At 42.2% G+C, this 27,576-nt stretch overlaps 2 protein-coding genes and 1 pseudogene across 3 annotated transcripts; 1 reads left to right on the forward strand and 2 right to left on the reverse strand.

The window, feature by feature from the left end:
* Positions 1-5,237: 5,237 nt before the first annotated feature.
* On the reverse strand, positions 5,238-8,691 carry LOC122005790 (annotated as a pseudogene).
* A 2,041-nt stretch (positions 8,692-10,732) lies between these two features.
* On the reverse strand, positions 10,733-14,596 carry LOC122005798 (NADH-ubiquinone oxidoreductase subunit 8). Its single transcript, XM_042561004.1, has 8 exons — positions 14,414-14,596; positions 12,778-12,862; positions 11,952-12,005; positions 11,757-11,848; positions 11,558-11,671; positions 11,332-11,399; positions 11,134-11,245; positions 10,733-11,035 (listed from the first exon to the last, which is right to left on the reverse strand). Exons 1-8 carry the CDS (start codon positions 14,465-14,467, stop codon positions 10,940-10,942), a joined length of 675 nt encoding a protein of 224 aa, XP_042416938.1. The 5' UTR covers positions 14,468-14,596; the 3' UTR covers positions 10,733-10,939.
* A 136-nt stretch (positions 14,597-14,732) lies between these two features.
* On the forward strand, positions 14,733-16,830 carry LOC122005795. Of its 2 annotated transcripts, none has more exons than XM_042561002.1 (6): positions 14,733-14,980; positions 15,089-15,199; positions 15,286-15,404; positions 15,519-15,619; positions 16,361-16,420; positions 16,583-16,830. In XM_042561002.1, the coding sequence occupies exons 1-6, from the start codon at positions 14,737-14,739 to the stop codon at positions 16,665-16,667; spliced, it is 720 nt and encodes a 239-aa protein (XP_042416936.1). In that variant the 5' UTR covers positions 14,733-14,736; the 3' UTR covers positions 16,668-16,830. The 2 variants fall into 2 exon arrangements, with proteins under 2 accessions (XP_042416936.1, XP_042416937.1); XM_042561003.1 differs by having other exon boundaries at positions 15,289-15,404.
* Positions 16,831-27,576: the final 10,746 nt, after the last annotated feature.

Consider the following 27,576-nt stretch of genomic DNA (forward strand, 5'->3'; position numbering starts at 1 on the left):
CAGTGAAGACCGTTCGACCCCGAACGGGGGAGATAGAATATCTGAAGCTGGTCCGAGACCAATGAAGACCGCTCGACCCTGAACGAGGGAGATAGATGTCACTCGACCCCGAACGGGGGAGATAGAATATCCAAAGCTAGTCCGAGACCAGTGAAGACCGCTCGACCTCGAACGGGGGAGATCGAATATCCGAAGCTGGTCCAAGACCAGTGAAGACCGCTCGACCCCGAACGGGGGAGATATATGTCACTCGATCCCGAACGAGGGAGATAGAATATCCGAAGCTGGTCCGAGACCAGTGTAGACCGCTCGACCCCGAACGGGGGAAATAGATGTCACTCAATCCCGAACGGGGGAGATAAAATATCCAAAGTTGGTCCGAGACCAGTGAAGACCGCTCAACCCCGAACGAGGGAGATAGATGTCACTCGACCCCGAACGGGGGAGATAGAATATCCGAAGCTGGTCCGAGACCAGTGAAGACCGCTCGACCCCGAACGGGGGATATGGAATACCTGAAGCTGGTCCGAGACCAGTGAAGCCTGCTCGACCCCGAACGGGGGAGATAGAATATCCAATGAACTAGTCGGTGAAGACAGGGGTTTAACTTCGCCGCTCGACGGTCTTCAAGCCGGGGTTTTTATAGTCGTCAGTTCAACTCTGCGTTTAACGTCGCCGCTCGACGGTCTTCAGGCCGGGTGGTTTATAGTCGCCGGTTCGACTCTGGCGTTTAACGTCGCCGCTCGACGGTCTTCAGGACAGGTGGTTTATAGTCGTCGGTTCGACTTTGGCGTTTAACGTCGTCGCTCGACGGTCTTCAGGCCCGGTGGTTTATAGTCGTCGGTTCGACTCTGGCGTTTAACGTCGTCATTCGACGGTCTTCAAGCCGGGGTTTTTATAGTCGTCGGTTCGACTCTGGCGTTTAATGTCGCCACTCGACGGTCTTCAAGCGAGGGTTTTTATAGTTTCCGGTTCGACTCTGACGTTTAACGTCATTGCTAAATGGTCTTCAGGCCGGGTATTTATAGTCGCCGGTTTGGCTCTGGCGTTTAACATCGCCGCTCGACGGTCTTCAGGCTGGGCATTTATAGCCTCCGGTTCGGCTCTGGCATTTAACGTCGCCGCTCGATGGTGTTCAAGCATAACTCAAACCCGGCCGGTCGGCATGGGGTCTTCGACATCGAGCATGTGGCTCGGATAATATACGCCCGGCCGATCGGCAGGGGGTCTTCGACATCGAGCCTTTGGCTCGGATATAATATACGCTCAGCCGATCGGCACGGGGTCTTCGACATCAAGCCTTTGGCTCAGATATAATATATGCCCGACCGATCGGCATGGGGTCTTCGACATCGAGCCTTTGGCTCGGATATAATATACGCCCGGCCAATCGGCACAGGGTCTTCGACATCGAGCCCGTGGCTCGGATAATATACGCCCGGCCGATCGGCACGGGGTCTTCGACATCGAGCCCGTGACTCGGATAATTTACTTCCGACCGATCGGCACGGGGTCTTCGACATCGAGCTTTTGGCTCGGATATAATATACTCCCGGCCGATCGGCACGGGGTCTTCGACATCGAGCCTTTTGCTCGGATATAATATACGCCCGGCCGATCGGCACGGGGTCTTCAACATCGAGCCTTTGGCTCGGATACAATATACGCCCGATCGATCGACACGAGATCTTCAACATCGAGCCTTTGGCTTGGATATAATATACGCCCCGCCGATCGGTACGGGGTCTTCGACATCGAGCCCATGGCTCGGATAATATACGCCCGGCCGATTGGCACGGGGTCTTCGACATCAAGCCTGTGGCTCGGATAATATACGCCCGGCCGATCGGCACGGGGTCTTCGACATCGAGCCTGTGGCTCGGATATAATACACACCCAGCCGATCGACTCGGGGGGTCTTTGACATCGAGCCCGTGACTCGGATAATATACGTCCGGTCGATCGACACGGGGTCTTCGACATCGAGCCTATGACTTGGATATAATACACACCCGGCCGATCGACTCAGGGGTCTTTAACATCAAGCCTGTGGCTGGGATATAATTCGCACCTGGTCGATCGGCTCGGGGTTCCTCAATCGAGGAACTTTTGCAGATCAAATAACTGGAAGAATATAACGGAAAAACTGACCTGCCGATCAACTGAGGATCTGACTCAGTTCCTCGACTCCCGAATACCCGTGGAGTGAGGAAAATATGATATATTCTTCGGAATCTACCGAGGTCATGAGGATGATAGAAAGTTTTGGCGTCGTCCATCTCCACGTTCCATACTAGGTGTGTTCCCACAGACGACGCCAAATTGATCCTGTCAGGAAGCTGAGAAGACTGACCTGCCGATATGACGTGTCTGGAAGGCTGACCGTATCTCCTGTGTTAACCAAGTCGTCCAAAGTCCTCTGGTCAATAGTGCCTGTAGCCAGCGACCAGGTTGCCCCGGTCTCCGGTACCCCGATGCTCGAGGTGGGTCCCACAAATATATAAGTGGTCGCATAAAATGAAGCAACAAAATAAGTAATGAGTACGAGAACGTACCCTGGCCCCGGGGTGGGGGGGGCGCCCTTGAATGGATGGATGAGCTGATCGGGATACTGATCGAGTCGTCAGCTGGCTTCGGTGGCTCGAAGCTGGACGCGACATGGATCTGCAAGATAACGAGCGGTCTAATCACAACATCGACTGGCGGGCCAGAATAGGAGCACGAAGGTCGGAATACAATGGCGGCACGCAGGCCAAACACCCTCTCGGCTCGCAGGCCGAACCAGATAAATAGTACTAAGCGTAACCCCTTGGGCGACGACTGCTCGAAGAGCAACGACGACACTCGCTTGGGACAACTGTGGTAGTTGCTAGGGGCGACGACAACGGTGGTAGTAGCACCCGCAGGAGGCGTCGGTGACAACTGCCGGAGGCGACAGCGGTGATAGGATGCATCAGCGGTTGCTGGGTGAGGTGGTGACTGTCGCTGGAAGCTGGCGCGCGGTATGGCGATGGAGGCTGCCGATGCTGGTGAGGCGGTGTCAGTGAGGGGAACAAGACACGAAGGTCCCCCTCCTCAACCTGGCGATGGCCGTGGCGTGAAGCGCGCGACGGTGCCGCTTAGAGGCTACTGTGCCGAGGCTGGCAAGAGGCAAGGAGATAAAGGAGTGGCGGCATGTAGGAAACGCCAAGCAGAGGAGGGTGAGAAGTAGCGACGACAGGAAAGAAGAGGGGCTCAAGCGGCGCCGACCCGTCCGGTGCCCTACGGAGGCCACGTGAGTCAGCAATGCTAGGTGGCGGCGGAAGACGAAGACATCTCGAAGCCCCCTTCCTCCTGGTGACGGCGTTGGAGTGAACAGGAGGTAGAGGCGAGGAGGAGGGCAACGTTGGCGGCTTCGTCGGTTGCCGGCGAAGGGCATGGGAGGGGCAGGCCCAGGCCTCTTCTTGGCTGGCGGCGGACCAAGGATACTGATCGAGTCGTCAGCTGGCTTCGGTGGCTTGAAGCTGGACGCGACATGGATCTGCAAGTTAACGAGCGGTCTAATCACAACATCGACTGGCGGGCCAGAATAGGAGCACGAAGGTCGGAATACAATGGCGGCACGCAGGCCAAACACCCTCTCGGCTCGCAGGCCGAACCAGATAAATAGTACTAAGCGTAACCCCTTGGGCGACGGCTGCTCGAAGAGCAACGACGACACTCGCTTGGGACAACTGTGGTAGTTGCTAGGGGCGACGACAACGGTGGTAGTAGCACCCGCAGGAGGCGTCGGTGACAACTGCCGGAGGCGACAGCGGTGATAGGATGCATCAGCGGTTGCTGGGTGAGGTGGTGACTGTCGCTGGAAGCTGGCGCGCGGTATGGCGATGGAGGCTGCCGGTGCTGGTGAGGCGGTGTCAGTGAGGGGAACAAGACACGAAGGTCCCCCTCCTCAACCTGGCGATGGCCGTGGCGTGAAGCGCGCGACGGTGCCGCTTAGAGGCTACTGTGCCGAGACTGGCAAGAGGCAAGGAGATAAAGGAGTGGCGGCATGTAGGAAACGCCAAGCAGAGGAGGGTGAGAAGTAGCGACGACAGGAAAGAAGAGGGGCTCAAGCAGCGCCGACCCGTCCGGTGCCCTACGGAGGCCACGTGAGTCAGCAATGCTAGGTGGCGGCGGAAGACGAAGACATCTCGAAGCCCCCTTCCTCCTGGTGACGGCGTTGGAGTGAACAGGAGGTAGAGGCGAGGAGGAGGGCAACGTTGGCGGCTTCGTCGGTTGCTGGCGAAGGGCATGGGAGGGGCAGGCCCAGGCCTCTCCTTGGCTGGCGGCGGACCAAGGATCCCCCCCCCCCCCTTCCCCAAACGCGTACACGATGAACAGTGCGCCTTTCAAACAAGAACCCTACTCCAGCCCAATGATCAAACTACCCTCCTTCTTCCCCCTTATTCCCTCTCTGTCCTCAAGCAATATCCACATCAATTTTGATATTAAATTTATAGATTTTACACTCTACTTATGAAAAATATAGACAAATATATTAAATTTATTTATTAAAATAAAATTATAAATTTTAATAATAATATTATAATTTTCTCTAAATATATAATTTAATTTTTAATGAATATTTAAATTTATTATTTATATTTATTAAGTTCATTTAGGTTCGATAAAAGCTTGAATAAACTCGTAAGCCATGAATATATTCGTTAAATAAAATTCGAACTTGTCTCGATTATAAACGAGTAAAGGTCAAATATTCAAGAATTCAACTCAACTCGATTACATCCCTACTAATTGATAATGACATAGGGATGACACTACAATTTAAGAAAATTTAGTAGCTCGAAACGCCACCAACCAAATTGACTCAGTCACGGTAGGACGACACTTTCTTGATATATGAAATTGATCAAAACTCTATCCATTCATTCTTAGTCATAGTGACCTTTTTCAGTAAATCTCATTGCTACACTGATACTCCATTCTGAGTGAAAAGGTAGTGTTCTTTAATCAATAAAGCTCAAATTGCATTTTTTTTTTTCTGTGCCAAATTTGCCTCACTGATGGAGGATTCATATATTCAGCCATTCAATCAATCAATAAAGCAAAGCGTTAAGCTTGTTCAGTCAGATAGCTACATGCCACCGAATGTTTCCTTCTACATTGATTGGCCTAGGGTCCTATTTTGGCGAGATGAGCAGCCGCAGGACATTTATTTTAAAAAAAAAAAAAACATGGCATAGTCGAACAGTGAGTGAGCTAAAATCTATCGAAGTCGAACAGAGAGCCCATTGCATTCTATTTCTCCATCACAGGAGATCATTGCTACTAGGCTAGCTAGTTAGTTACTGGAAGAAAATAAAACCTTACAGTACTGGCAACATCACACTAAAAACAAAACCAAGCAGCGGTCAAACGATTTCAAATCCAAAAACAGGGGAACTCTTAAATGCTTAGAAGGTCGGCCAGTTGCGAAGTCAAGCCTTCTTGTTGTCTTTGTCGTTGTTGTCGATGATGATGAAGAAAAAGAGCTTCCTGGGTAGGCGGCAACTCCGAGGAGGGTAGATTTCAGGCGGCGGAATCTTCTTCTCCGTGCTTCTGCGGTGGGTTTGGCAGTTCGGCGAGGATCTGCACGACTTCCCTCATCGTCGGCCGCTCGACGCTCCGCTCCTCCACGCAGAGCATTGCGACGTGGAACACGTGCATCGCCTCGTGGATGGGGACCACTGCGTCAAGCCTGGAGTCGACGATCTTGCTCACCTCCTCCTTGTTGGAGCCTGTCACCTTCCTCACCCACTGGACGATGTCCACTCCGTCGCCGAACTCGCCCACCGGCTTCCTTCCGGTTACCAGCTCCAGGAGGACCACACCGAAGCTGTAGACGTCGCTCTTCTCGTCCACCTTGAGGGTGTATGCATACTCTACGCCCCGATCGAAATTCCACAATTGTAGAATGTGAACAAACGAAGCAGTAGTAGATTGGATATATTGCAAAAGAATGAAAAGGTGATCGATCACCTGGAGCAATGTAACCATAAGAACCAGCAATGGCAGACATGCACTCCGAAGTGCCGGAGTCCTGCAAGAACTTGGCGAGTCCGAAGTCGGCCACATGAGCTTCCAAGTTGGAGTCCAAGAGGATGTTGTTCGACTTGACGTCTCGATGGAGGATCAGCGGCGAGCAATCATGGTGGAGATAGCAGAGGCCCTTTGCCGCCTCCACGGCGATCTTGTACCTTGTGTTCCAGTGCAAATGGCCGCTCTTCTTCCCATGGAGAACCTCCCCGAGGCTCCCGTTAGGCATGTACTCGTACACCAAAAGGTTGGTCTCGTGGTTGGAGCAAAAACCCAGCAATCGCACAATGTGCCGGTGCCGAATCCGCCCTAGCGTTTGTATCTCTGCGTTGAAGCCGTGGTCGTGCGACGAGCCGAGTCGCATGGCCGGAAGTCGCTTGACTGCCACCTGTTCGCCGTCGGGCATGGTGCCCTTGTAGACGATGCCGGCGCCGCCTTTGCCGATGATGTTCTCCTCCTTCAAGCAGTTGAGCACGTCGTCGCAGGTGAAGTCCAGCCGTTGGAATGCGGTGAGTTTCCACGCGCGGGACTCGCTGGCCTTCTTCAAAGACCGGGCCTTGACGGTGGCCGCAATGGCGAAGGCGATGGAACAGAGGAGAAGGCCGATGACGAGCAAGAGTTTGAAGGAGGCTGAAAGAGAACCCTTTGCGCGAGAAGAGGCTGATGAGACCCCTGGCTTGCAGGGGTCGAGGTAAGGGCCGCAGAGGTTAGGATTGCCGACGAAGGAAGTGGCATTGAAGTAGCTGAACTGGCCGGTGCTAGGGACGACGCCGGAGAGGTTGTTGTAAGAGAAGTCCACCGCCGTCAGGCTCTGCATCCTGGAGATGGCCGCCGGGATTTGGCCCTCGAGATGGTTCCTCGACAGGTTGAGGTAGTTCAGTATCCGCATCGCGGCTATCTCCGCCGGAACGTCGCCGGAGAGATTATTTCTACTGAGGTCCACAAAAGTCAGAAGCTTACAAGTGCTAATTTCCGGCGCCATTGCGCCGGAGAACTGGTTCCCGCTGAAGTCCAACTTGGAGAGCTGTTGCAGCCTCCCGATCTCCGGCGGGATGCTGCCGGCGAATGAGTTCTGGTTCAGCAGCAGCTTCTGGAGGCCGGAGAAGTTCCCGATGGACGGCGGCAGAGGCTCTGTAAGACGGTTGTTAGAGAGGCAAATTTGTCCGAGATTGGGAGAGATGGTGGAGTTGCCGGTGTCGGGGAAGCCACCGGTGAGGAGGTTGTCCTGGAACTCCACCTGAGACAGATTCGGCAAGCGAAATAGGCCTCTAGGAATGGTCCCGTTGAAGTAGTTATTTCCCATTCGGATTCGGCTCAAGGATTCGCAGCGGCCGAGCGAGTCTGGAATCGGGCCGAAGAGGAAGTTGCCGAGGGCGATCAGAGTTTCAAGCTTGCCGCCGGAGCAGAGATCCGGGGGAAGGGAGCCTGTGAGCTTGTTCGACGAAAGGTCGAGGAGCTGAAGGCGTCCGTTGGTGCCGAGCTGCCGGGGAATGCTTCCTGTGAAGTTGTTTTCCCAGAGCTGGAGTACCTCGAGCTGGGGGAGGTTGCCAATCAACTCCGGGATAGCGCCGAAGAGCTTGTTGCGGAAGAGGTTGAGCAGAGTGAGGTTTCCCAGCTCGGCGAAGCTCGAAGGGATCTCCCCTGTGAGCGCATTGTTGGAGAGGTCGACGGACTTAAGATTCTTGAGTTGGCCAAGTTCCGGCGGAATCTCGCCTGAGAGGCCATTCACTTGAAGGAAGAGGGTGTCGAGGTTCTGGAGTTGGCCCATTTCTGGCGGAATGAGGCCGGAGAGGCCGCAGTTAGCGGCGTCGAGGCGGACTAGTGCAGAGAGGTTGCCAATCTCCGGCGGGAGGCTGCCTTGGTAGCTATTGTAGTAGCCGATGTAAAGTTCGCGCAGCGCAGTGAGGTTACCGATCTCGAGGGGGATGGGGCCGGTGAGCTCGTTGCCGGAAAGAGCGAGGTACTTGAGGAATCTCCAGCTGCCGTACTCCGGGGGAATGGCGCCGGAGAAGAAGTTGCCGCCGAGGTGGAGGTGGCGGAGCAGGGGCATGGACTCCACCGCACGGGGAAGTGGTCCAGTAAGGTTATTGTTATAGAGGTCGAGCACGCGGAGCTGGGAGAGGCGGGCGAGGGCGAGCGGGAAGGAGCCATTGAAGATGTTATGAGAGGTTGAGGTGGCGGAGGAGGAGGGAGAGCTCGGCGGGGATGGGGCCGGAGAGGGAGTTGGCGGCGACGGAGAGTCGGAGGAGGGAGCGGAGGCGGGTGACGTCGGCGGGGAGGAGCCCGGAGAAGTTTCCGCCGGAGAGGTCGAGGGAAATCACAGTTCCGGTGCTGTCGCAGGAGACGCCGGGCCAGGAGCAGTGGTCGGTGGCGGCGTCCCAGGTCGGGAGGGCGGCGGCGACGGAGTCAGACAGAGCTGACTTGAGGGAGATAAGGGCACGATGCTCCTCGGCGTGTACGGCTCCGGCTGCCGCCTCGGCAGACGGCTGGAGGAGGAGGAGGGGTAAGAGGAGGAGTTGGCAGTAGAAGAAGAGCATGTTTTGCTGTGAAGTAAAGACGAGGAGCCCCCAGCTGCAATACACGTAATATAATATTTGCTTGTCTTTTATGAAAAAGCCCATGGAATCTGATATATTAAGAAGGGGAATTTTTTAGATCACGAGTTTTGCAGGATTATGCGTTAGATATCTAAATTTACCGAACCGCCCTCCATTTCAATTACATAAATAACTTAGGCAAGAAAGAACTTTTCTCCTTTTAGAGGTCGGCCAGTATATTTGTGTAATATATATCCTCACGGACTGTTTAATTGATTAGAAGATGATAAATTTATCTAATAATATATGGATTAAATTTTAATAATACATATTCTCAAGAAAAAACTCTTTTCACTTTCTTTGTATAAATCAGCAAACGTGTAAACCCTGTACCGCAACTAAATCTTAAACTTTAGATCTTTAATCTATCATAAAAAAAATTTAACCATCACACTCGGTCTCAAGGCATCTAATGTAATATATGAATAAGATGTAACTAATGCATGACAAAATACATTAGCTACCATTTATTTGGAATTCGATTGGAAAAATAAACAACAACAAAAAACATTCTAAAGTCACACTGCCCATCCATTATTTTGCCCAATAATGTTCCTTGTCTTCTTCTCTTTGTATTAACATTTTTCTCTTTACTTTTTGACACTTTTTACACAAATTATTAGCCATGTTGATGTTGACATGTTGCAATATAAATCCTAATAGTAATTCATTAATTTTGATTAATTGAGTTATAAGGAACTCAATTAACACGACCCAAAGCCTTCAAATTCTAAAGATTTTTTTAAAAAACTTTTTAATTGTACTCTGGAATATTGTCGATTCGGCATTAGATAAAAAAAGGAAACAAAGTTCCTGATTTTTTATCTTGTAAATGTTTCAATTTATTTATTGATATGAGTGTTATATATCAAAATCAAATAATTATTAAATTTTTTTTTTTAACTATTTGGTTTCTAACTTAATGATAGAAAGAATACCATATTTTATCCGGACTTTAAACAATTTAACTTTAATCATATTAAAGGTATCACATTATTGGTTGATAGATAATCAAAATGGATTTACCAATAAATCATAAAATATTATGGTTCTTATATATAATTTCTTAATTTATTCAAAAGAAATTCGTCGAGATTGTGCACTTTTTTACTATTTTCCCTATCTCTTATAAATATCTTATCACACACACTCTCTTTTCAAAATAAATCAATACACCAAGCACTACACTTAGATTTATTAAATTTGTTGCTAAAATATCAGTATTAAATCCGAAACTTCTTGCATATAACCAGTGGCCCAAGTAAATGAAAGAATCAAATATATTTTTCATCCTCTCTTTTCTTCTTTTCTTTTGAATATGACTAACAAAGAGCTCTTTTTTTTTTATCAATTTCTTTTTTTTTATCTTCACTTTATTTATTTAATGAGAATAAAAGAAATCTAATAATTTCATTTGTTTTGTTTAATTTTTTTTTCATTTTTAAAAATTTTCTAATAAGATACTTAAGACTTTAGACTTAGGTTTTAGATCTGATATCAATTGAAAAATATTTCATTTGTTGAAACATTTCCAAACAATGAAAATAAAAGAAATTTCTATTGTACTAAGCTAAAGATAGAAAGGAAGAAAGCAAGTGAATGAGGTAATTCCTCATCTACAAATCAACCCTTCCTAAGTATTGTCTCAATAAATAAATAATACTTTAGTAACGTGTTAATATAATTCTAAGAAGCGAAGAAGGAAAATTCCAAGTTAAGAGTTAATAAGAAAAAAAAATCTCTTAAGATACTTTTTTTTTTTTTTTTTTTTTAATATTTTGAGGATTAAATAAAAGAATTCGCAAATAAAAGTACTAATGCCACAACCCGTCCATAAATTGTTAAAAGCTTCCATAAAAACTAAACTAAGCAATAAAGTACCTCATATTTTACCCTCTGCTTCCGGTTGTCTCGCAATACCTTCTACAGCTTAACCTGCAGCAGTACCTTGACCAACTCCAGGTCCAATAAAAGCAAGCCCCACGGCCAATTGGCAAAATAGAGAGACAAATCAATCGAGAGAGCAAAGCAATGCAGTGGATCATTAGATGAAAGTAGCAACTAACAGTGACAAATAATTATTATAATTTTCATCATCAATTGAAAACTGCAATTTAAGAAAGCATGCTTTCGTGCTTTTCCAGAAAGAAAAACCCATCGAACAAGATGTTTTACTCAGGCATCTTGATAAGAAAACATGTGAAACAAGCTACATGAATTTAGTGCCTTATTTCACTTGGCGAAAGTTTTAAAACAGCCAGGTAAGTCGAAAGAAAGAAGATACTTCAGCGATAAAGGCTCTCTGATCGGAGGTTTTCCGCGATCTCAGTTTCCCAACGGTCTCCATTCTCGAGTAGTTTCTCCTTGTCGTATAACAGCTCCTGCAAGGTTGGCAAGTCAGTGCTTATGTTGAAGGAAAAGAAAGGGGCTGTCAGCTCCGTGATACACAAATGGAGGAACCATCAAACCAGAAACCTACTTCATGAGTCTCAGTAGCAAATTCAAAGTTCGGGCCTTCAACAATAGCATCGACAGGACAGGCTTCCTGGCAGAAGCCACAGTAGATGCACTTTGTCATGTCAATATCATACCTGTCGAGATTGCAGTTAGTATCATCGCAAATCGAAGGTTAACAAGGGCACAGAAGTGAATACTGAACATTTATAGAGCTTACAACCTTGTAGTCCTCCGACTGCCATCCTCTCGTTCTTCAGCTTCGATTGTAATTGCTCTTGCAGGGCAGACCTGATAGTAAAGGCATTCTAGTTAGGGTCTTTGATAAGGAAAAACAAATGTTAGACAAAACACTCTTAGTGGTTAGTACTCATATAACGATGAGCAAAATACATATTCTCAGAACCGTCATATTAAACATGCACGCATAACTGTTTAAAGTTAAATACCGCTTCACAAAGCTTGCAAGCAATACACCGCTCCTCTCCAGTAGGATAACGCCTGAGGGCATGCTCTCCTCGAAAGCGGGGACTCAAGGGACCCTTCTCAAAGGGGTAATTTATCTGTTGCAAGCAGAGCAGACAACAAAGTATTAACCACTGCAGCTTAAATAGATGGAATTATAATGAGCAGCATTAGATGACTTACCGTGACCTTCCTCTCAAAGAAGTATTTTAATGTCAAATTTAAACCGCGAATCAATTCCGTGAGAAAGAGAGTGTTGACAGTACGCTCAAATACTGAAATCACAAGTTCAATAAGTGAAAAGATACAAGCAAAAAAGTGACTTTAAGTTTCCATCGGCACATAATTAAAAATGAGGAAAGAAAAACAAGAGGTTACCAGAATTCCAATCCTTGGCAATGTCCCTAGCAAGCTTCTCTTCTTCTTCATCCTCTGCACATTAAATATATGAAGAAATCTATGACTTCTATATTATGTATCCCTCTAGATCTGAGTTACGGGAAAATGCCCATTTAGATATGACAATTTTTGAATGCCACCAGAATTTCTATTACTGCAAACTAGAGTATTATCCATTCTTCTAAAAGTTAAAGCGGATTAGATTGCAATGGAAAAAAATTAAAACTATATGATGAAACAATAGTAGGAATTGCACGGACTGCATATTTTAGAGAACACCTACAAAAGCTTGTCATTAAGAAAAGAACAAATCAGCTTGCTTAAGTATAAACAAGACTACCAATCTACCATCCAAGGGTTAGTGCCAGCCCAGTCAACTGAATCATCAACTCCAGCAAAGAATGTTTAAATTGCACATTAATCAAACTAACATGTATGAAGGTCTTCACTTAGGAATGAGCAGAACGCACACACAAGGTCCACAGTCATAGTCAAGTATTGAAATGTCATTTCGATATGCGTTAGCTGATGATAACTCATATTTGTACAGGGTTAAATTACACCAAAATCACCCATTCAGTTACGTGTTCTCATTATGGAAAGCACAAAAGGATCGAGCCAGCTACTACCAGTAGTAGATTTATTGTATCAATAGAAAGTTATTTTGTTGGATTGTCATGGAAAAAGGTCAAAATAATTTTATTAGCAAGAAACACTTATTATCTTACAGTTTCAACTTCTAATCAGGAAATGTACTCATTGCTTATTAGGAATCTACACGATCATATTGAGGCAATCAGAAAACCTTTGGTTATATATGGAGATTTGGAGCCTGATCTGAATGACTGTGAGTAGTTTCTTGTTATCAGTGCAGCTTGCCCAACCTGGACCTAAATAATACATGAAAAAGTTGACTTAGATTAGTAGTCTTCCTATATATCTAATCAAAAGAAAATGTAGATTGGAAGAATTGATAGAAAATTGCTTAAAAAGAACATAGCATATAAAGCAAATAACCTTTATATTAACTAATCAGTACAACTTCACAAGCAATTAAAATAACCAAGAACAAATTAGCTCAAAATTTGATTTTCTGGTTCTCATAGATAACAATGGAAATAATGGGGGAATGATATGTGATTAAATTGATTGGAAATTACTAGTGTAGTGACATAGTTTATCATAAATATCAATTAAGGCAGAAGATCCATTAACTGACCTCAAATAGTTATGACTAACACAGGTTGATGTGATGATGATGAGGTGGTGGAAGAGGCAAAGGACAACAAGGAAAAACAGCAGGGAGATAATGATGAAAAATGCAGCAAATATGATGATGCTGATATTGGTATTTGTATTAATTCCATTTCAATTAGCTTTATGGTTTATGCAAGTGAATCACCCAAAACCCACTAAGAGTAAGATTATGTCTCTGGTTATAAATCATGTTTCCTATCATTTCTAGATAGGGAAACCAGTAATGAACGCTTTGGAAACAATTGAAATTTGAAGATACATGTTTGTCAAAATCTGATAACTTATCCTTCAAAACGTTTTCATCAATGTCACTATAAATAATCTTAGTTTTACCAGTTCACCTGCAAGTGTTTCAGTCAACTCAAAAACATACCATTAAGATATCAATGAAGAGTAGCATTACGAATTTGGATATTATAGAAAAAGGCCTGTAAACATATCATTTGAGATGTATCCAAAACGATTAAAAAACCATCATTATAAGGAAACTCTTAGAAACATATTATAATCCTAACCATTTGGCAGATTATCAACTATAGGATATTATAATAACAAAAGTTAGGTGCTGATGATTCAATTATTCGGTGGCACTGTCAAAAATATTTTACTAATCTGTGAGTGAGTTTTAATATACGGCGTGAGGAAATAATTGGAAATGTTACTAATAATGCTGTTTTCTTTTTCTAAAATAGCTAAAAAAAATCCGTTGAACTGGTTTCATATGTTCTAATCACGAATGGAGCAGAGAAACAAAGTCAAAGTCAGCTTGCCATAATCTCCACTTGTTTTCACTGGATTCAACATTACCGCTTGGTCTTATACGAGAAAAAAAAACTAGATGAGTGAATAACGAACACCAAGTCTAACTCGGCATGGAATGAACGAATGATTGTTCAGAAACGCAAGGAGCACAGCAAGAACGATTTTTCTTTTTAACAGATTCAATGAAAAATCAGTTACGAACAAGACACAAAATAAACATCCAAATCACATCTTAACGAAGCAGAAACTATCCCAAAACAAAAGGATCTGAAAGGAAAAAATATTTACTGAAGAATGATTTGATGTTTGTCAACGAATCGTAAAAGGGGAAAAAAAAAAACTTCTAATCTTCAATATTACTGAAAACAACATATGGATCACGAAACATGGGGCTATACTGAGGAAAAGGTGATAGATCGTACCGATTGTCTCCGAAGAACCTGTACAGCTTGCCGAGCGAAGATTCCCGCCGCCATGGCACCGAAGGCAGAAGTGTAAGAGACGAGGAGAAGCCGATCGTAGAAAGCCCTTGAAGCGTCGCCGCCCGATCGGGTTACGAGAGGGATTTGTAGCGCTACCAAGAATATACCGGTCCGTCACGGAAATGCTGCCGTGATGGATTCATAACAAGCAGTAAGTATTACCGGATTCGAATAAATCATCTCATGATCCGAATAGAACTATCGGGTCGGATTCGTGTATAGGTTATTGGATGCGGAAAAGGACCGAAATCTCAGAGAAATCAATGGCGGCTGCGAGGGCAGGAGTTATCCAAATACTGGAAGCTCGACTACCTCCATCGCCATGGATTCCCTCTCGCGCCGCTACAATTCGGCTCGAGCAAATAGTAGTAGATGAAGTTGAAGAAGGTGGAGGAGCGCTTCTTTCTCTTAGATCCATTCGTCGAAGAGCTCTTCTATGGCTTGCCCTCCCCTCCCTCGCGGCCGTCGTTGCCCCCTCCGCGGCCTCGGCCCTCTCCCTCGGCATTCGTGCGCATCTCCTCCATCTGATCCTCTAGATATTCAGTCTGTTTCACCTCAATGCTCTGCGGGATAGACGAATTCTTACTTGGACTATTTTGTTTCTTCTTTTGGAAGCCGGACCGAAGGACTGGCTAAGAGAACAGAAAAAGAAGTCTGCAAAATTTGTCCTTGCACCAATTGAAGCCTCGAGGGAGACGCTTCGCTCCGCATATGGCCTTCTGAGTGGTCTCGTTTTTTTTTTTCCCTTCTTGAAAATTTGCCCTTTTTGCCCCTTCATTAGCTTGTTTGTTGGTTATTCTGATTGCTTGCAGCAGAGTCACAAGGGGAGAAATCTCAGGAGGTTATTAGACTTCTGAATTTGGCATCGAGAGATTGTGTGCCACAGCAAAGGAACACCTTAGTGCAATTGCAATCTCAAACCGGCGTGGAGGTTTGTATCCGATGTTGCTTTCTGTGTTTCTTTTCATCGTTGGAAAAGTATACGTTTCTATGCAAAGAAGAAACGGTGATGCATCTCATTGAAATAACCAAGTTCGTTGTTCAGGTCTGCACTTTTCGATTGGTCGTAAAGAATGCTGCTTCTTTGCTTGATAAGGATGATCTGGTCAAGTTGGAGGCTGAAGCTTCTCTTGATGATCTTATAAGGTTGTATAAAAATTAAGCTCTTGCTTTTGGATTCACAATGAAGAAAATTTAACATGTAGATGGAAAGGACCCTGAGTCACGGCTGCTAAGCATACATTAATGTCAACTATTGTAATCTACAATAAACAATGAGACCTTAAACTACTGCTTCCATTGGATTAAATTAAGATACATAGTCAACTATAGTTCATATAGGAGTTAAAACTCAAATACTTTATTGCTATTCACTTCCCGGGCAATATGTGGTAGACTCACCAACCAGTCATGGTCGAGAAGCTGTCATGAAACTTATTTGACAGATCCAACTTCATCATCTTTGAACTTTGAGAATTCAGCTAACCAAGAATGATTTAGCCATGTGGTTATCTTCCCCTAAAATGTATTGCATTATCTTCACTTTTTTTGAACGAAGAGTCTAGTCTCTCTGTAACTTTGTACACATTCAATTTCTCACTTCGGCTAATGCATTAAGGTGTTAAAGTTGAATTTCTCTTGTTCCAGTTTGAAACCTATTGCAATTCTAATGTGCTAATTCTTTAGTAAAAGATCATACAAACATCAGGCTGTTGAGTTGGTTAATAGTCGTGTAAACTTTATGCTCTTGTAGCCGTAAGTATAGACCTCATGGCAACTTGAATTCTTGCAAAGCATTTTGTAATTTCTAGTATGTCAAAATGTAATGCTGATTGGTTTGAAATTCAGTTGCATATTCGTGATGAAAGTATGTTATTATCCTTGCAGATCATTTTCATTCCTTGGGAATATGATGACCGACTGCAACTTTCAGATCGAAACTGATAGGTATATTACTTACTTTTTTTTTTATCACTATTAGGTCAAAATTCATCCATTTTGCAGTTTCCTTCTTCCAGATTGTGATAATGAACCTTTTAGTTCTTTAATTCCTCGCTGACAGAGTGAGGAGAGTTGCATTTATGTGTTGATGTTTGCTGTGTGTTGCAGAGAAAAGTTGAGAGATGGTTTAATGGATACAATCTCTTCACTGGATAGATTTGAGCAGGGCATAAAGAACTGCTTGGGTGTCTGATCACATGGGCCCGGGCCCAGGCCTGGCCCATGTAGAGGTGATCTTGGACTCTATTGTCGATTAAATTTAAATTTATGCCATTTATTATCTTGTGCTCAAGAAGAGGTTCATGTAAAAACTCCTCTAATAACTTAGACTTCCACATGGTCTTTATGGTTGATAATGTCATTAATATGGCAATTTGTGGCTAGGCTCGAGTTCGTGACAACCAAGTAATGAGCTCGCGGTTGCGATTCACAACTAGGTTGCAACCATAGGCTCTCAACCAAGCTGTGGGAGCAACTCAATGCCATGAGTTGCCCGTGGTGGCAGCTCTATATATATATTTATTGCACTAAAAATCTCAATTAATCTAATGAATTCAACCATGTTGAAATCCAGCAAGAAAAAATTAATAATTCAAGGAATGACTAAGTTAAGAGCACTCTGATGATAAATTTTTTAAAAAAATATATAAAATAAACAATTGGGGAAAAAAATCTAAGGGATGATTAAGTTAAGACTGCACCTACATAATTAAATGACATAATTAAAGATTAATTAAAATAATCAGTCATTCAAGACAAGTTTGAGCTTTATGAGCTTGTTGTCTTCCACATACTTAATAAAATATTTGACAACATAGTTAATCATATCTTATGCCATAAATAATTATAAAAATAAACAAATAGTCATTTATTTTGATTTTTTTTCTCGAATCTGAAACTTAATTTATTTGTTTGGAGGGCTATGTTTTGTTTATGCATCAAATACCTTCCTCATAGAATATGTTATATATTAATTAACATGCACATATTAAATGTACACATGGTCATCCTCTTTAATTCTTCCATGCAAAGTCTAGACTTGGCAACATAAATCATAATCAACAGTTGGTGGAGAGCTTTCAATGGAATAAACTGATGCAATTATAATGAGAATAATTAATAGATATTTAGATAATTTATTTGTCAGGCATTGACTAATATGCAACAGTCTTTTTTTTCAAGTGTATGAAATTAATTAATATATTTTTATAATTTATGAATGAAGGCAGGTTGTGAGGTGACTATAGTTAGATCAAGATTGTTTGAGGGATTATTGAGTTTGGCGAGGTGTAAAAGAGTCGAGTGAGGTGGATTTAGTACCTTAGGGACGAGATTAGCTCACCCGAGGTGGCCTTAGTTTGCTCGAGGTTATAGCAAAGGTGAGAACTCACCTAGGGGAAATACCTAGTTGTGGAGGAAAATGGGCATGAAGCTCTCATTTTAATCTTTTTCACTAGTCTATAAGCCCCTTTCTAAAGGAGAGTCTTGGCGCAATAGTAAAGTTGACTAGGATATGTTAACTACGATGTGTTGCGTAGGTTAATAAATATGCAAAATATACTTGCATTTCACCTTGACTCGAAATGTATGTGTGAGATTTGTGTTGAAGTAAAAATAATAAGGTCATTCTTTCAACATTATTGAAAGAAGCAATGAACCATTCGAGTTAATTCACACTGATGTGTGCGACCTCAAGGGTACACCAACACGTGGTGGGAATAAATATTTCATCACTTTTGTAGATAATAATACAAAATATTATTATGTAAAGTAAGGATGAAGCTATAGAGAAATTTGCTCTCTATAAAAATGAGGTTGAACACCAACTTAATAGAAAGATTAAGGTGATTCAAAATGACTGAGGCGGTGAATATATATTACCGTTCTCTAAGTTGTGTGTTAAACATGAGATCAGACACGAAACAACAGCTCCTTATATTCTCAAGTAAAATGAAGTTGCCGAGCAGACAAATCGAACTCTAAAGGAGATGATGAATGCTCTTCTATTGAGTTCTGGACTATCAGAGTTCATGTGAGGGGGGGATTTATGTTACCAGCTAATTACTTTTTAAATAAGGTGTCCCGTAAGAAAATAGATAAGAGCCCTTATGAGTTGTGGAATGGAAGATAACCATCTTATAAATATTTACGAATGTGGGGGTGTCTTGCCAAAGTTTTGGTGCCTGATCCGAAAATGATTTAGATAAGACTAAAGACTGTTGATTGCATATTTATTGGATATGCATAGAACAACAGTGCATATCGATTTTTTATGTATGAGTTACACATCGAAGATACACAAGAACTGATAATAGAATCGAGAAATACCTCGGTCTTCAAGCATGTGTTTCCGTATAAGACTCGAGAGGATGTTAGCTCCTCAAAGCAGGCATATGAAACACAGGGTGAAGATGATGATGAGGAAGCAGTGGAGGTTGAGCTTAGACGGAGCAAAAGAGCTCGAGTAGAAAAATCCTATGGATCGGATTTTATCACTTTCATATTGGAAAGTGAGACCCGAAGTTACTCAGAAACTGTAGACTCTTTTAATGGACCTCACTGGAGAGAGGCAATTGCATCTGAGATAGAATCTATCTTGTAAAATTACACTTGGGAACTTATGGATCTTTCTCCAGGAAGTAAACCACTAGGTTGTAAGTGGATTTTCAGGAAGAAAATGAAGTCAGATGGCACAATTGATAAGTACAAGGCCAGATTGGTAATTAAAGGACACCGACAACAAGAAAAGCTTGATTACTTTGATACGTATTCTCTGTGTCGAGAATAACTTTTATTAGAGTATTGTTGACTATTATCGCTCTATAGAATCTTGAAATACATCAGATGGATGTAAAGACAACCTTTTTAAACGGGGATTTAGAAGAGGAAATCTATATGTAGCAATCTGATGGGTTTTCTGTGCCAGGATAGAAAAATAAGATTTGTAGATTGGTGAAGTCATTTTATGGCTTGAAACAAGAACCAAAGCAGTGACATGGAAAATTTGATAATACCTTAAAAGAATGTGGATTCAAGATTAATGAATGTGATAAATGTGTCTAAATGAAAGTCACATAGAATAATTACATCATCTTGTGTCTATATGTAGTGACATACTTATTATTGGAAGTAATGATAAGATAATCAAATCCACTAAAGACATGTTGAACTTAAAATTTGACATGAAAGACATGAGCTTAGCTAATGTGATTTTAGGAATCAAAATTCTTAGAACAGCAGAAGGACTTATTCTTAGTCGGTCTTATTACGTGGACAAGATTCTTGAGAAATTCACCAAGGGTGATATTGTGTTGGCATGAACGCCGATAAAACGAGTCAACATCTATCAACAAATTAAGGTGAAAGTATCTCTCAGATAAAGTACTCTAAAGTGATTGAAAGTCTGATATATCTGATGAGTTGTACACGATTAGACTTGGCCTACGCAGTAAGTAAATTGAGTAGATACACGAGTAATCCCGGTGTTGAACACTGAAAAGAGATAACAAGAGTACTGAGGTACTTGAAGTATACTCGTAAATATGGACTACACTATACGAGATATCCTACTGCGATCGAAGGAATACAGGGATGCGAGTTGGATATCTGATATAAAAGACTTTAAGTTTACGAGTGGATATGTATTCACTCTTGGAGGTGCAGCCATATCCTGAAAATCTTCTAAGCAAACAGTAATAACTAGATCCATGATGAAATCTGAGTTTGTAGCTCTTGACAAATGTGGTGAAGAGGCTGAATGACTACGACAATTTTTAGAAGATATTCCGAGATGGTCAAAACCTGTACCGAAAATTGGTATACATTGTGATAGTTAATCAACAATTGGTCAGACACAGAGTCATCTGTATAATGGTAAGTTTAGACATATACGTCGTAGACATAATATCATTAGACAACTTCTCTCAACGGGAGTTATCGCTATATACTATATGAAGTCAAAAGATAACCTTGCGGATTTACTAATCAGGGGTTAAGTAGAAAGTTAGTTACAAGCTCATCGCGAGGGATGGACTTGATGCCGATGAGAAATGTTGGTGCAAAGGAAACCCAACTTATGCAGACTAGAGATCCCAAGAACTAGGTTCAAAGGGGCAACCTAATTGTATCGACAAATGCTCCAATGAATCAATGAAGGGTGGAGGTTAAGCACGCGACTTTTAATGATCCAAGAAGAGTAATGTGAAATATTCTTAAGAGATCACCTATGTGAGAAAGAAGCGGGGCCGCTTCGAAGAAAATTGGAGGCACAATTCTTAGAGTTTTTCATAGAACCAGATGTGTTTATGGCCAAGAACGAACACACTTATAAGAATTAAATTATATCAGGGAGAGTTTTTGTGAGATATGTCAATGCTTACACAAACAACAGAATAGTTCATGGACATCACGTCTACTATCAGCCAATAAGCAAACAGATCTTCACAAGGAAAAATTCAAAGGATAAAACTTACTTGTCCTATATTGGAATCAACTGTTTAATGCTATCACATACCCTATCTCCATTCATGCGAGGAATTGTTGGATATATGTGAATGGAGAAGAGATGGAAGAGGCATGAAGCTCCATTGTGAATGGAACTTTAGTCCCACATTGGGAGTTTCAAGGCAAATTAGTTGGTTTATATTGATTCACATGCTTTGATAATGTGAACAAATGCATGGGGAGAGGTTATCTCTCACGTGTGGGTGCGCTGGGGGTGCAAATCCAAGGCCCAGAGTGTACTTAATCATGTTGACTCGTGTGCGAGCACGACCTACGCGCGTCGAATGCCAAACCAATCGAGATAAAATTTGCCCAAGTAGAACAACCAACATTTTGCCACGTAAATTTTTTTGCTGTTTGTATAACGGATGTATTAAAGAAAGATTAATGCAGTCGAGTGAAACGTTAGCGTTTCACAACTGGCGAATAATGATCATTAAACGATCATTAATGCTGTCCATTAGTCTGAGCTCTTGTATAAGGAGGTTGGGACCACAAGCAAAAGGTTACACACATAGAAAAATAGCAGAAACTCTCCACCTACGCCTCTCTCTCTATCGTGCATTCTTGCTCATTGGAGTGTCTGTGATAGCAGACGGGTATCGTTCAGTTCTCCGTGATCACCTGTGCTTGGTGGAAATCACGGTTAGCTGTTGTATCATGGGAAAAAGACGACCTGGGAAAGCCTCGAAGCACAGTCGGAGGTAGGATGAATCTGTTTCAAGGAAACTGCGTTCATTGCAGGTCTCGGTTCATTTAGTGCGCATGCCCAGTCAAATTCTATGCTTCGCCTGCCTGGTCAAGTTCTATGCTTTTCTCGCTCGGTCGATTCGCTTGGTCAAAGGCTCACTCGCCTGGTTGCTTCATCTGCCCAGCCAGCCTCTACACCTGGCTAGTCTCAAGTTCAATTTTGACTCGACTGACTGCATTCGTTCGATCGCCATTTCGCTCGTTCGATTACCCTGTTGCGCTGCCCGACCGTCCACTTGGCTGCTTCGCTCGCCCGATTGCACGTTCACTTGGTCGCACGACTCTCTCATTTGGCCTCTTTGCCCGGACAACCTCTACCTCACTCGGCAGCTAACTCGTTGGTTCGACCTCTCTGCCCGGACGACCTCTAGCTTGCTCGGCAGCTAACTCGCTCATTCGGCCTTTCTACCTAGATGACCTCCAACTCGCTTGGCAGAAGCTCGCTCGACCTCTCGATCCGTCCGACCGCGAGCTCACTTGGCCGCTTAGCTCGTTCGGCCGCACTACTTGATCGGACTTTCAGTTTGATCAGTAACTCGGCCAGCCTTGCTACCGATTAACTACTAAACCCAACCAACCCTTTAGTCCGCTCGGACTTTGCTACTCGACTCGGTACACAGTTTGCACTCAGCAATTGGTAAAATCAGTCCGTGTTGATAGCCTGATATTATTAGTTCATGTCATCTCGATAGATAAGTTAAATTTAATTTTGTGTAATTTAAACGTGACAAAGTCTCCAAATATTTCTGGTAGATTATTTTTTTTGTAGATTGTTTTGTCCGATGGTTATTGTAAGATTGGAATGAGGCAAAAGAACTTTCAGCTTGTAGTACGATAACTTCTCGTCTTCATTTTCCTGCATAATGAAATGGAAAAGGATGTCGTCTGGATATCCAGAAAACAAAAAAATCAAACAAACACTGACAAATTTCAATTAAGTGGCATTTCATAACCATGAAGATGATGCCAACAAAACTTATTGGTGCAGTAGTAGCATTATGCTATACGGTAAAAAACAATCTCATTGTCAAAAGGGCTGATAAAAGAAGCTGACTGGGCTGAGACATACATTGACATACTTTATTGCCAAGGCAATTTGCAGCTTATCAAATGCTAGAGTAACACCCTTCTTCATTTGTCGAATTGATGGCCATTATGATCCGGAATAAATCACAATAACTGCTTTTCATATTTACTGCATGTTATCACAATAGCAATACTAGATTTTTCCAACATTTACTGTCACGTCCTAGGGAAGTCCCTATCAAAAGAAATTTCGACAGCATCTTCCCTGTACGGATGATAATACGAAACTTCTTACAATGCCCTCAGGGCCACATATACCTCGATCAATACGGTCGGAACAATAATAATAAAATATAATAACATACCACGCAGTTTAGTATCACAATCCACTAAAACAACGATAAGAAAATCATCTCAAATATCCTATTCAACTACACCCATTAAACTCAAATCTTATATCCTACTCAACTACACCCATAAAACTCAAATCACAACGACACAAATAAAATCAACTCATCTCTTCTGTCGTCCAGGCAGACATGTAGCAGAACATATCCAAATAAAATCCAACGATAATAAAGAATCATACAAGATCCAAGTGTCAAAACCAGGTCAAGTCTAAAACACAGTCTAGATAGTATAATAAGAAAAACCCAATGACCAAACAAACATCCTTGCGTTCTGTAGGGGGACTAGCGATTGGAGATCTCCGGACAACCTCAACCTGAAATAGTAATATCAACGAGGTGAGTCAACTCCTCAACGGGTAACTACTGACATGCATAGTAAGAAATAAGTAATAAATAGCACTAATTATGTGTACAGTCTCCTGATCTAAGAATGATAAATGCAAACTGAAAGGAATCAGGAGTATCTGTACTAATCAGGACCTGGTGTTTGGATAATAAACCGAGAGGTATAGAAATCCTGTATGCATGTCAAACATATGCATCTACCAAATATGCAGTAAATAAGTGCAGCAAACACAAGCAATAAATGCATCAATGTGTATGATGCCAATAACATGTCCTGGTCACCCCTACTGTCAGTCAGCCGTCTCACACACGATGGTGAGACCAAGTGAGTAGGGTTGTGACAACTGTGCACTCTGCCATCACTGCTCCTGAGTGACTGAGTGGACGGGATGCTGTCAGAGTACGTTTATCCTCCTTACCCGAAATCATAAGTGGGGGAGCTCAATGCTCTCATCTCCCTGAGCCAGTCCAGAGGAGGGATCCCTGTCCTGCTATAACGTTGCGTCACACTACTCATGAGTGGACCAACGGAGCCCTTGACAGAGCAACCTGCTGTAATACACTCTGTCTGATAAAAACCACTAACCCATGAGTGATTGTGTGTGGATCCATGTAACTGACGATGTGCTCAACAATAATGGAGCCAACAATCGCACAGCATGCAATCATGCGAGATGATGCATGACACTAAACATGGAAATATCCTGATCTTATCCATCTCTACCAAAATGTGTACCAAAAGATATATGGATCAAATAATATTCTAGGTACACAGGCCAGGTAAAATAAATCAATGTTACCTCTATGAGCATATATAATCAAGTGGGTACTAACATAAAATACATAACAGTTAAACAAAAACAAGCATGTAACATATATCCGGTAGTGACTAATCGATGCAGATATGAAACATAATCATTACTACTTGTTAAAAAAATTACTATGCATATCAAATGACATATCTAAAAAGACAAGTCAAAGTACCCGCCTCCAATAAGAGGATCGTATCCGAAATAGATCCCTCGTCGAGACACCGTCTCGAATCAAAGTCCTGTGATATCAAACATAATGTATTTAGCTATATAGCTAAATAAAATCTCTAAACCTATTTAATAATCTTACCTCAAACTCACCCAATTCAGTATTTAGTTCAATAACAACTTAACACAAAACTTACCCAATTCCTGATGTCTTAGCGCTGCTCCAATCTTGAGGAACTTATTGCAAAAATTTTTTGGCCGTAGTTACCTGGAATTACTGATCCCTAAATCAAATACCCAAAATCAACACTTGCCGGGATCCAACAGGTTCAAGTGCTACTGATTGGATCTGTAACCCAACCTTAGATCGAAAGAGTACTACAACTAGTGATCAAATACAAAGGAACAACAAAGATAAGCGGCTCACCTCACTCACCTGCGAGCGGGGGAAGAAGGAAAGATCGACAGTGGAAGCTAGTGGTTAAACCTCGGGAGGGAGGACCTTCTGTCCAGAAAGCCGATCACCTCCAATGCAAATCCCCTCAGGTGTTGTCCAGAAGTTTGCTCCAGCGAGGGTCGATTGCTTGCTAGGGCACGGCGTCAGACAATCAGCTGATGGGAAGAGGGCTCGGCTCCTTGCTCCTGTCCGAAACCAACTCGAGCAAGGTGGCGCCTCCGATTGGGAAAACGACGGCCTGATCAAGGCTTGGGCAGTCGGTGCCGGTGAGAAGAAACGACGGTTAGGGCACGGATCGGTGCTGGTGGCTACCGGCGAGATCGGCGGCAGCAATCCAGTAGGGGTGATGCAGCGTGAGGGAGAGGTTCGGGGGCTCACAGTGGCAATGTTGTTCGGCGAATGGGGGCAACGGCGTAGAGGACGATCGGCGACGCGAGAGGCAATCGACGACGTTGGGCAGAGGCAAGAGGAAGAGGTCGGCGAAGCTTCCCTTGGCCGATGGCTTTAATCGCGAGGGGGAAAAAGAAACCGTTGCGTGCGGTTTGGACAAGGATCGGGCGTGAGAGGAGGCTCGGCGCAAGGAGGCGTCGGATGAGGGCTCGAGCACGCGGAGAGGAAACGAAGGAAAAGAATAAAAGAAAAAGAAAAAAAAAAGAGAAAAATTTAACTTTTCCTCGTTAAAATGGGATAGCCTAAACAGACTTTCCGTGATCCAATCTTTATCCCCGTAATCTACACTATACGGTCTCTGAAAAATTCTTAAAGAATTTTGAAAAATTTTCTTATGATTATTTAGCTTTTTCGATATTTTACCTTTACTCCGGATTTTGATTTGTTAATGGATGCCACATAACCAATGCACTGGTTTCTTCATATTATCATCGAGAACTGGAAACAAACAAACGACACCTGCCGGCAGTGGGTGGGTGTCGGTGGCCTCTGATTAGTGTTCAATCTTATTTCGATTCAAATTATAATTTAGATAGAAAAATAAAATTAAAGAGGAATTATAATATTATAATTATATTGTGATCATCTCTTAATCTATAAAAAAAAAAAAAAAAATCAAAGATCCGATAGGAAGAAAATGAGGGTACGACTCGCTTCCCTATTTGTAGAGTTTAGATCTGCAATCTCAAATTTCTTATATTATTGAGTTTAGATTCTCTAGTCAGTTCGATCTCTTCTATAATTTAGATATTGAATCATAATTAAAATTTAACCAAAATTAACTATTATTTTTTCTAAATTCATCTTTTCATCTAAATTACAATTTTGAGTCGAAAGGAAATCAGGGATGGCAGACGGATTTGATCTTTTGCTCAGGTCGAAAAGTGTACAATGTCGATTAGCAGTCAACGAAGTCGCATTCAGGACAGGATACACGTTGTTCTCCCATTCATAGTGCCCGATCACCGTGTGGGGTCCGGCGCCTCACCTATATCGATCATTGGTAAACCTCAAATTCTGTTACGAAAGTATCTTCAATAATTAGAGTTTTTTTTTTTGTAATTTTTAATATGCCACGATATAAAAATCTGCTACTTTTTCACAATTTAAAAATCTTCTTATAAAACTCGAATTTTATTATTAATTAATTACTGATTCCAGTTATATTATTAATTTTGTAAAAAAAATCAAATTTAAATTTTACCTAATCTAAAATCTCATGTTCACAATGGTTTAAATGTTTTTATTCAACTTTTTGATTTGACAAACTTCTCTCTAAAAACCTTGTATCGGAGATGAAAAAGAAGTACCTCGAGAAAATCAAAATAAAAGAAAGAGAAATACATTTTTGAAAAAAAACACCAGCTTTTAATCAAATATTTATAAAAGGCTCCGGTAGTTTTCTTATGGAACAGTCTTTTTAAGGGAAAAAAACATAGAGGTGTAAAAATAAGCTCGATTCGTCAATTCCTTCCGAATTAATCTAAAAGATATTAGATTTGAGTTGAAAAGTTTTAGATATAGATTGAGTTTGAATCGGAGGATTTTCAAGTCGAAGATTTTTAGATCGGATTTAGATTGATCCGAATTGATCTGAATTTATTTGGATTAATTTGAATTTAAGATTTAGTGGATTTTTTTTAGATTAAATTAATTTTTATTTTAAAATTAAGATGTTTTGATATATATTAATATTAATATTAGTATAATAATAATAATGAAATATTAAGATAAAAATAAAAATTATAAAAAAATAATAATAAAATAATTTTTAATTAAATTATTTGGATTTATCGAATTAATCAGATTCATATTTAGGAGTTTTGAATTGTATTCATATTCAAATCAAATTTGAATTTGGATTTTTTATAAATTATATTTTATTCTGATCCGGCCCGATCTGATCGACCCCAAAAAAATCATAGGCAAAGACTTTATAAAGGGAGTATTTTGATAACTTCTAATTATTAAGGATTTTTTTAATGAAATGCTCAATAAAATAAAATAAAAGTAAAAGGTCTATAAATTATGAAATTAAGACCATTATGCGGCATTAATTGTTTATTTTACAAATAAATTCTCTGCAGCTTTTTCCAATAAATACTTTGCTTAATTGTTCGATTTATAAATAATTAATTTGGTCGTGTTTCTGATAAATAAATAAATAAATAAATAGGGATG

Source organism: Zingiber officinale, chromosome 7B, assembly GCF_018446385.1.
Source record: "Zingiber officinale cultivar Zhangliang chromosome 7B, Zo_v1.1, whole genome shotgun sequence".
NCBI classification, from domain to species: Eukaryota; Viridiplantae; Streptophyta; class Magnoliopsida; order Zingiberales; family Zingiberaceae; genus Zingiber; species Zingiber officinale.

What these genes read in the sequence shown, in the direction of transcription:
- LOC122005798 (XM_042561004.1), bottom strand. Translation starts at nt 14,467, where the DNA reads ATGGCGGCGGGAATCTTCGCTCGGCAAGCTGTACAGGTTCTTCGGAGA. An exon ending in TGCCAAGGATTGGAATTCTG is followed by an intron (nt 11,849 to 11,951) that starts GTAACCTCTTGT and finishes TTGTGATTTCAG; the next exon opens with TATTTGAGCGTACTGTCAAC. An exon ending in TCTTTGAGAGGAAGGTCACG is followed by an intron (nt 11,672 to 11,756) that starts GTAAGTCATCTA and finishes TGCTTGCAACAG; the next exon opens with ATAAATTACCCCTTTGAGAA.
- LOC122005795 (XM_042561002.1), top strand. Translation starts at nt 14,737, where the DNA reads ATGGCGGCTGCGAGGGCAGGAGTTATCCAAATACTGGAAGCTCGACTA. An exon ending in GGCCCTCTCCCTCGGCATTC is followed by an intron (nt 14,981 to 15,088) that starts GTGCGCATCTCC and finishes TTCTTTTGGAAG; the next exon opens with CCGGACCGAAGGACTGGCTA. An exon ending in AATCTCAAACCGGCGTGGAG is followed by an intron (nt 15,405 to 15,518) that starts GTTTGTATCCGA and finishes TTCGTTGTTCAG; the next exon opens with GTCTGCACTTTTCGATTGGT.